Raw genomic sequence first — 10,653 nt, 5'->3', positions numbered from 1 at the left:
CCCTCTCCTGGGGGACGTTTTAATTATAGCCCTGCACTAACACACCTGATTCAACTCACTAATTACCAAGCCCTTGAGTTGTTGAATCAGGTGTGTCAGTTATTTACCAAGCTTTTGAGTTGTTGAATCTGGTGTGTCAGCTATTTACCAAGCTTTTGAGTTGTTGAATCAGGTGTGTCAGCTATTTACCAAGCTTTTGAGTTGTTGAATCAGGTGTGTCAGCTATTTACCAAGCTTTTGAGTTGTTGAATCAGGTGTGTCAGGTATTTACCAAGCTTTTGAGTTGTTGAATCTGGTGTGTCAGGTATTTACCAAGTTTTTGAGTTGTTGAATCAGTTGTGTCAGGGATTTACCAAGCTTTTGAGTTGTTGAATCTGGTGTGTCAGGTATTTACCAAGCTTTTGAGTTGTTGAATCTGGTGTGTCAGGTATTTACCAAGCTTTTGAGTTGTTGAATCTGGTGTGTCAACTATTTACCAAGCTTTTGAGTTGTTGAATCTGGTGTGTCAGGTATTTACAAAGCCCTTGAGTTGTTGAATTAGGTGTGTCAGCTAATGACCAAGCCCTTGAGTTGTTGAATCTGGTATGTCAGTGCAGGGCTAGAACAAATGTGTCGACAGTCTGGTGGTCCTGCAGTAGAGGACTGGAAATAAAGGGCTAAAACAGGTATCAAACTATTGACAGTTCTATTGGCCTGGAAGTTGTTCAATTGAGCAAGGCCCCGTGGTAATTTTCAGCACCACGGATAGTTCTATGTGTCTCTAGTTCAGTTGTGTGTCCAAATAACCATACTAGTGTACTAAATAATTTGCGAAAAAAGTAGTATGTGTATAGTATATGAAATTTCGAATGCATGATCTAATGCTCAAATGCCTGATCTAATGCTTGATTGCGTTGACTCCCATCATTCGTTCATTTTGGTACAGTGCGTCAATTTATCTGATTATCGGCTGTTGTCAAACACTTGAGTCGGAAAAACAAGTGAATTCTAGTAGATTAAATGCCGAAATGACTATGCAGTGTAAGTATGCCTATGCTGCTATGGGTATTTGGACCCGGCCTGTGCTTCTTAATCCTGAGGTGCATTCAGTTCGCTTGAACTTTCACTACGTTGTGGAACGGTTTTTGCTGAACGACACATTTTGCCAAAACGTTCTTGTACGTTCTTGAACAGACAATGAGGGATGTTTGCTCCCGTTTGGTGGGTGTGCGAGGTGTGGCTTGAAGCAATGAGTGACGTATTTAAAGGCCTGTGGCCAAGCTCACAGCGTTCCCCAACCCACAACCCAACGTTTTTCAACTGGTCGTTCAGTACAGCGCTGTTTCCGTTCAATTAAACAAACATAAAAACGTACTGAACGCAGCCCTGGTCCTGGGGACCCAAAGGGGTGCACACTTTTTTTTAATACCCTAGCACTACACAGCTGATTAGACAAAACAGAACTGTCTGTGATGCTGAAAATGGTTTGTTGCTGGAACTGTTGCTGTGGGTCGTTTTAAGCACCATGGACAGTTCTGTTGGCCTTGCAGAATCTTGAATGGTTAAGGGAACTATCCATGGTTCTGACATGGTCCAACACAATAAATAGGGTGAATTTTGAATGGGTAGAAGACTGGTAGTGTTGGTATTTGTAAGGGTTGGGGTTAAGGTAAGGGTACGTTTCCTTCCATGGCCTTTCTACCATGGTTACACTGTAAAAAGTAACTGCCTAACTCATTAAATGAATTGATTAGTGGCTACTCAAACATCTCCAAATGTCAGTAGAACTCATAATAGTGGTACTAACTCATGTCAATAAGATTTGAGCACTGTGCTCAACAATGACTGGTTACAGCTCTACCTCCAGCTACCGCTAGAGGGATGAGCACTGTGTCCAACAATGACTGGTTACAGCTCTACCTCCAGCTACCGCTAGAGGGATGAGCACTGTGCTCAACAATGACTGGTTACAGCTCTACCTCCAGCTACCGCTAGAGGGATGAGCACTGTGCTCAACAATGACTGGTTACAGCTCTACCTCCAGCTACCGCTAGAGGGATGAGCACTGTGCTCAACAATGACTGGTTACAGCTCTACCTCCAGCTACCGCTAGAGGGATGAGCACTGTGCTCAACAATGACTGATTACAGCTCTACCTCCAGCTACCGCTAGAGGGATGAGCACTGTGCTCAACAATGACTGGTTACAGCTCTACCTCCAGCTACTGCTAGAGGGATGAACACTGTGCTCAACAATGACTGCTAAGGTGGATTATAATGACAAATCATCAAATACATAAAACAACGTTAAACATGGCACGACCACTGAAAATAATCAGAACTACTTAGTACTTACACTTGAAAACAATTACTAATGAAGGTAAATCATTTCAGTAGAAGGGAACCTAAATTGTTATGTTCACTACAACAAATACTCATATTCAAGCAACTTCAATCGGTATAGTTCAGAATACATAACACAAAAAAAGTTAATAGAACACAAAAACAGTTAAGTATTTACAACTTTAAAAGAACCATATGGGTGGTGATGTCACTTTATTACTTTAAGATTTGAACACTGCAATACTTTGAGTTGGGTTACTGGAATGGTCCTAGAAACGGTTTTCCACATATTTCTTTTTTTTACAGTGTACAGTGTATAGAGACGAGCTTGTTAGACCTGGATCTTGACAGTGGGTCACTCTCACCGCTGAAGAAAACATTGATCCAAGCTTCATGTGATACCCGATAAGCGATAACAGTTAAGGTCGCGCCGATATCGGTCGTCTTCTTTCTCCCACAAGAACGTTGTCTCACCATCAAGTTTATACACTGCTCAAAAAAAGAAAGGGAACACTAAAATAACACGTCCTAGATCTGAATGAATGAAATATTCTTATTAAATACTTTTTTCTTTACATAGTTGAATGTGCTGACAACAAAATCACACAAAAATGATCAATGGAAATCAAATTCATCAACCCATGGAGGTCTGGATTTGGAGTCACACTCAAAATTAAAACCACACTACAGGCCCCCCAAAGAAATGCCACCCACACCATGACTGACCAACCGCCAAACCGGTCATGCTGGAGGATGTTGCAGGCAGCAGAACTTTCTCCACGGTGTCTCCAGACTCTGTCACGTCTGTCACATGTGCTCAGTGTGAACCTGCTTTCATCTGTGAAGAGCACAGGGCGCCAGTGGCGAATTTGCCAATCGTGGTGTTCTCTGGCAAATGCCAAACGTCCTGCACGGTGTTGGGCTGTAAGCACAACCCCCACCTGTGGACATCGGGCCCTCATACCACCCTCATGGAGTCTGTTTCTGACCGTTTGAGCAGACACATGCACATTTGTGGCCTGCTGGAGGTCATTTTGCAGGGCTCTGGCAGTGCTCCTCCTGCTCCTCCTTGCACAAAGGCGGAGGTAGCGGTCCTGCTGCTGGGTTGTTGCCCTCCTACGGCCTCCTCCACGTCTCCTGATGTACTGGCCTGTCTCCTGGTAGCGCCTCCATGCTCTGGACACTACGCTGACAGACACAGCATACCTTCTTGCCACAGCTCGCATTGATGTGCCATCCTGGTTGAGCTGCACTACCTGAGCCACTTGTGTGGGTTGTAGACTCCGTCTCATGCTACCACTAGAGTGAAAGCACCTCCAGCATTCAAACGTGACCAAAACATCAGCCAGGAAGCATAGGAACTGAGAAGTGGTCTCGGGTCACCACCTGCAGAACCACTCCTTTATTGGGGGTGTCTTGCTAATTGCCTATAATTTCCACATGTTGTCTATTCCATTTGCACAACAGCATGTGACATTTATTGTCAATCAGTGTTGCTTCCTAAGTGGACAGTTTGATTTCACAGAAGTGTGATTGACTTGGAGTTAGTTACATTGTGTTGTTTAAGTGTTCCCTTTATTTTTTTGAGCAGTGTATATTGACCAGATGATAACTCCAAATATGGACTAATTCGCAGATCGCCCTTAAGTCCATGTCCTCTTGATCATTTACCTTTCAAAGCGGCTGCTATTTTGGGCGGAAATACCAGCACCAACTCAACACAAATTGCAGAAAGTAGAAACCACAAATACAAAGTCGTATTCATTCATATAGTCACAGGGTCTTTTTAGGCATATATAGACTCCACTTCATTTGCACATCATGTAGCCAGAATTGTGCATTTGATTTCAGAATGCTCGGCAATGGCAATGGACGAGGGACATTAGGGACGTCCGTACCTTGAGCATTAGTGACATGCATGCGGGACTGAAGAGAGAGAGGGAGGGCGAGAGGGAAGAGCACTAGCACCTGCTCGGATCCAGAGAGCGAGAGGAACGGGTGTGGAAGAGCGAGAGAGACCGTAGAGGAAGAGCGAGAGACGAGGGAGGGAGAACTTCGTCCATTAATTTCCAAATGTCTGCAGCTAAGAATAGCCTGTGGACGTTTCTCTCTGCACGTTCCCTAACGCGGGCGCGCTCTCTCTCTCTCCTTCCCCTATCTCTCTCTCTCTCTCTCTCTCGCACACACACACACACACACACACACACACAGGACGCCACACATCTCCCCCGAGACGCGCGCACGTGTAAGCACACACGCTCGCTGTCTCTCGCCAGGGGGTGCAGCTGTATCCCCTCGCGCGAGCTACACACGCCAGGAGAGATGTACCCCCCCCCCCCCCCAACCTCTTCCTCCCTCACCAAAACACACATAGCTCACACACAAGGCTGACCTTGACACAGTTACCAGGTCGTTCATGAAATAGCAATAAAAACAAACATAATCATCCATCCATCCATCTCGACCCCCCACACACTCACAATCACCAAGCAACCATGTCCCTCCGCGGATCTCTTTCACCACAGAGGTATTTTACGCATTATTTTTCCATTGATGTGTGCTAGAATGTGTGTACGACAGGGACAGGCATCGTGAATCCAGGGCTGGGCATATGGCTATAGTTCCTAAAGAAATCAGGGCTCACCTCACCGTGCACGGGTCTGGAACTTGAACGAAGGGGAGCGAGGAGTGAGTCTGTGAGTGGGGGCTGTGTGCGTCATGTGCTGCAGCGCCTGGAGGCAACACACACATTGGCTACACACACAGGTTTCGGGACAGAGCTTTTCTCAGGCATTCAGCGCTGAATTGATCGGCTCTAGTCGCTTAGTAGACTATAGTCCAAAATACTGGCGGATCTGGACGAGGACAATTTCGTGTTCTGATCTCTTAATCTCTTTTAAAAAAAAATCTAGTCATTTCTACTTTTTCTAAAGAAAAGGGGGGGCTATTTCCTCCCTTTCCATCCATCCATTCTTCCATCTTTCCCTCCCCTAAGGGCCGCTGGACGGATAGCCGAGGAGGCCGTGCAGCGCACTTGTTCAGGAAGGGGAGAAAGAGGACGGACAGGACACTGTTTTTTTTTCCAGCGGGCAGAGGCACTCTGCTGGGAGGGGTTGGTGTTCGACTTTCACGGCTTCTGCACTGCGCTCGACCCGCTTGTGGAGATCACGATGACTGGTGGCGAGACACCGGAGCGGTGGCGGATGCTCCCCACTCTGCTATGGTGATGTTGCCCGCGTCCAAATGTCCCCTCCTCGGATGAGACCACGTATGAATGGACGGCTGTGCAGGTGATGGAGAGAATATGATCATTGTGTCGAGGGGGACATCATTTAATTGTCGATTCAGCTCTAATATTACCCTACATTATATTACAAACCACGACGGATTTCAATTAAAGATTATTATTGAATGCAAATGAGAAAAATCAACAAATGTTCACATTTATCCTTTTCGTGTATAAGGATGCCAGTTCATCTTTGCGCGCGTGTAAAGCGAGTGTGAGGTGGCGGGAGACAAATTAGCCAGTGTACCAAACATTGCGGATGTTACAAAATAAATAAATAATTATAGATTTTAGCTATTTTTTCCAACATGTTTTGGTGTCTGAAACGTACCATGGCAATCACGACCAACATGCCCGGTTGAGGGGAAAAACTTGGTGGATTTATTTTCTTATTTTGATAATCTGATTGATTTTAATATTGTGCTGTGGTCATGATGACAATACAACATTTTATCTTCAAGCGAAGCACAAGGGGCTTCTGATGAGCCTATCGCACCGTGGAAATGGTTCGGGAGAAAACGATGGAGCAGCCATGGAGAACATGAAACATTTATACTAACTCATCTTGGAATGTCCCCAATCTGATATCCCCAATATCCCAAAAGAGCCTTACTCTTATTTTTTGGACATCTAAAAACGAACTGAAGAGGAATTGTGAATCCTACTGCACTGATAGTCGTGCAACAAGCCAAGCTATCCAGCCCACCCCCACCCCACGTTGCATTTTTTTACACCTGCACTTGACCATTAGCACTAACCACAGAGAGAGACCAAAAACTATATGGCGTCTTCATCTTGTAAAGGCCGCACCATATAGGCTACTGCCCGGCAACTCTCCCCCTATGCAGGTGGAAGAAGCAGAATAAAACAGTTGAGTGTCTGAGCAGTCCGCAGGCAGATGGGATGTAATGTTGTGTGGTCGTGCTGAGCATTCGCCTCCTTCTCAGCTACAGCTGCTTTGTAAAGATTTGGTGTCCAGAGAATGGCGCGGTTCGAAAACGAGATGCCGTCCAGGTATGGCGGCGGCCACGGCCATGGACCAGGGCATGGGCATGGACCTGGAGGCCCTGGCCGCGGCGGCAGTCGGCAGGGTGGCCCGCCTGGAGGCCCCGGGGGACAGCGGGTCTACAAGCAGTCCATGGCGCAGAGAGCCCGGACCATGGCCCTGTACAACCCCATCCCGGTGCGTCAGAACTGCTTCACCGTCAACCGCTCGCTGTTCATCTTCAGCGAGGATAACTTTGTGAGAAAATACGCCAAAAAGATTACAGAATGGCCATATCCTTTACATGTTTCTCCTCACTGTGTATTATAACATCAGTGCTAAACCCCGAGTATCAGGTAGGCCCACTGTACTTGCAATGTTATTATCATAATGGGAAGATGATCTAATGATGGGACCTATCTATGTGGCTCTACCATTAGCCAATTAGGTAGGGCATCATTAGGCTAGTGTGAGCATGTAATGATGACAACATAGCCTACTAGACAGCAATACTCAAAGGCCTTCCTGGCGCTGTAGTGTGTGGTGATTCAACAGAAACCTGTAGACATGATAGGTTTAGGATCCATTGAATGTTTGTATTTGGGCGTCATTAAAATGATTTTTGTCATTATGAATGAATTATGAATGTTGTTATTAAGGGCATTTATCAATTGCAGTCACCAATGGCCACGTTTTTGAGAGAGAGAGAGAGAGAGAGAGAGAGAGAGAGAGAGAGAGAGAGAGAGAGAGAGAGAGAGAGAGAGAGAGAGAGAGAGAGAGAGAGAGAGAGAGAGAGAGAGAGAGAGAGAGAGAGAGAGAGAGAGAGAGAGAGAGAGAGAGAGAGAGAGAGAGAGAGAGAGAGAGAGAGAGAGAGAGAGAGAGAGAGAGAGAGAGAGAGAGAGAGAGATGTGTGTAGTGCAGAGCTGCTGGTTGCTGATGTCAGCATGTTCAGTCTCAGCTCAGGAAAAACAGTGAAGGGGAAGGCAAGGAGGGAAGGAGAGTATATACTGCCACCATTTCTGCTTAGACTGAGAGAATGGAGTGAACTGGGCCATGTCCTTATCAGCATACATATCTCTAGGTTTTCACTGATGGATCATGCCTGTGGTGTGCTGGAGTGTATGTGTGTGCCTGACTACCTGTGTGTGTCTGCTTGTGTTTTCTCTTTGTGTGTGTGTGTGCGTGCATGTGTGTGTCAGGCCAGACACAACTGCCCCTGACTGTATATGTATGTGTGTGCCCACTGTGCCCATCTGTGTGTGGCACACTGGACCTACAGTGTCTGCTACTATTCTGCCAGTCTTCGTGTTATTAAAATATAGTTTCCTTTATTATTTTCCCCTAACCCTACCCACCCCTCTGCTAATTGGAGTAAACTAATGGACAACAACACTTAGGCTTCTTCTTCCAGTTTCTACATTTTTACAGACACAATGCACCTTACAACAGTTATCTTCTGTTTGTTTTTAACCCCTTCAGTCTTAGTGTTAGCATAGCCCCATTTTGGGAGAAACCTGGGAGTGATTTGGACAATGTCTGTTCTCCAGTTGGAAGCTGTGAGGCTGTCAGGACGAGAGGAAAGTAGAATAATGATTGCATTGATCTGTAGTGATGGGTCAGAAATGATTCACTCTAATTGGCCTGCTGCTCTGGCAAATGGATGAGATTGTTTTAAGGCTTTTGAATCGTATCTGTTCAATTGTTTGAATGGAGATTGAACACAGATGTGTGTGAAATATGTTCAATACATGTACTCTATGAGCATGTGCGTGAGCTTGTCTCTGTACCGTTTTGAAAAAGGGATTTTGAATATGTATTGAATGTGTTGGAATGTGGACATAGTCTCTTCCACACCCGCACACCCCTACCTAGTTCAGATGGTTTTGTCCTCTCTGGTTTTGATTGAACATATTGGATTAGTTTAGCAGTGTCTCATCTTCTTCCTCTATCACCCTTTCTCTCTTCTTCTCCACATCTCCCTCTCTTCCTACATCTCTCTCTCCTGCTTTTCTCTCTCCCCTCCATTCCTCTATCATCACCTTCTCTCCCTCTACCCCTCGCTCTCTCTCACTCTCTTACCCTCTCTCTCTGCCTCCTCTCCCTCCTCCTCTATCTCCCTCCTCCTCTCTCTCTCTCCTCATCTATCACCCTATCCCTTTAAATCTCACTCCTTCTCCTGTTCCCTTAGTTACTCCCTTACCTCTTATGCGCCCTCCCCCCTCCACACACACACGCACGCACGCACGCACACACAAACACACACACACACACACACACGCACACACACACACACACACACACACACACACACACACACACACACACATACAAACACACACACACACAAACAAACACACACACACACACACACACACACACACACACACACACACACACATACACACTCACAAATCTCAAAATTAGATTTTATAGATTTACTGTACACTCTTAGAAAAAAGGGTTCCAAAAGGGTTCTTCGGCTATCCCCATAGGTGTACCCTTTTTGTTCCATAAAGAAAAACACTTTTTGGTTTCAGGTAGAACTCTTTTTGGGTTCCATGTAGAGCCCTCTGTGTAAAGGGGTCTACCTGGAACCAAAAAGGGTTATTCAAAGGGTTTTCCTATGGGGACATATGTGGTCACTACCAGTAAGACAACACAAAGGTCCCAGTGGCACCTTTGTGGCAACTGTACCCATTTGACTCATGTTATCCATAAGATAAGGGTTTAGGTCAAAGTAACTATGTGAAACAAACTGAAAGCCGGCAGAATGTTCGTTCACACATATTCTCACGCAGCAGTGTAAGAGGGTGACTGTATTTTGTCTCACCCTGGAAATTCAGTAAACAGTTTTGAATTGTATAGCACATAGTCACTCTCATAACTGTCTCTCCTATTACCTCAGATGCTCTGCTCTGTCCCAGATCAACTGTCATGACCCCTTGACCTCTAACCTATAACCCCTCCCCTTGCCCTGTCCTGTGTAATATACTACCTCATACACTAACTCCCCAAGGGATGAGGCACTGAGGGAGGTAAGGAGGTCAGTTCACCCTTTGTGTTTGTGCTTCTTTTCATACTTGGTTGTATTTGTTTATGTATCTATGTACTAAAGCCCAGGATATTCCGTGGTATTGATGGATTTTGACTGTTACTCTGTACATCACATCACATAACACTCGGATGGAAATCCTACCATCACAAATGAGAGAGGGAGAAAGCCCAGAAAAAGCAAGGGCAAATGGATAAAGAAAAAGGAGATATAGAGAGAGAGACAGAGAGAACGAGAGACAGCCCAGTATCGTTAAACCCCAGTGTTTTCTTTGCTGTGTGGAATCAGGGATCTACATTCAATCTGCAGAATGTAAATGATTTATTGGTCGTTCTCTCCCTCGCTGCTCTCTGCTTGCTGCTAACTTCACAACCTGTTCCACACACAGATACTGTGGGCTCTAACTTCACAACCTGGCTCTAACTTCACAACCTGTTCCACACACAGATACTGTGGGCTCTAACTTCACGACCTGTTCCACACACAGATACTGTGGGCTCTAACTTCACGACCTGTTCCACACACAGATACTGTGGGCTCTAACTTCACGACCTGTTCCACACACAGATACTGTGGGCTCTAACTTCACGACCTGTTCCACACACAGATACTGTGGGCTCTAACTTCACGACCTGTTCCACACACAGATACTGTGGGCTCTAACTTCACGACCTGTTCCACACACAGATACTGTGGGCTCTAACTTCACGACCTGTTCCACACACAGATACTGTGGGCTCTAACTTCACGACCTGTTCCACACACAGATACTGTGGGCTCTACTGTGTATTAGTGCGGGGAATTACCAGGGACCTCACGATATGATATTATCACCATACTTAAGTGGTGATACGATTATGTGTTTAGATTCTCACGATTCTATATGTATTGTGATTCTCATGATTCTATATGTATTGTGATTCTCATGATTCTATGTGTATTGTGATTCTCACGATTCTATATGTATTGTGATTCTCATGATTCTATATGTATTGTGATTCTCACAAAT

At 45.4% G+C, this 10,653-nt stretch overlaps 1 protein-coding gene across 26 annotated transcripts in view; it reads left to right on the top strand.

Moving 5' to 3' along the window:
* Positions 1-4,836: 4,836 nt before the first annotated feature.
* cacna1aa (calcium channel, voltage-dependent, P/Q type, alpha 1A subunit, a) overlaps positions 4,837-10,653 on the top strand; it is a 177,668-nt gene continuing 171,851 nt past the window's right edge. For 8 of the 26 annotated variants that reach the window (XM_036938869.1, XM_036938891.1, XM_036938885.1 and 5 more), the window contains exon 1: positions 4,839-6,885. In XM_036938869.1, coding sequence (XP_036794764.1) covers positions 6,590-6,885 — 296 coding nt within the window. In that variant the 5' untranslated portion in view covers positions 4,839-6,589. Of the gene's footprint in view, positions 6,886-10,653 lie in introns of all 26 variants that reach the window. The other 18 variants (XM_036938878.1, XM_036938887.1, XM_036938874.1 and 15 more) reach the window with 6 other exon arrangements.

This window comes from Oncorhynchus mykiss, chromosome 12 (assembly GCF_013265735.2).
Source record: "Oncorhynchus mykiss isolate Arlee chromosome 12, USDA_OmykA_1.1, whole genome shotgun sequence".
Classification (NCBI taxonomy): domain Eukaryota; kingdom Metazoa; phylum Chordata; class Actinopteri; order Salmoniformes; family Salmonidae; genus Oncorhynchus; species Oncorhynchus mykiss.
The sequence above is the reverse complement of the archived record's forward strand: the minus strand, read 5'-3'. Positions and strand labels throughout refer to the sequence as shown.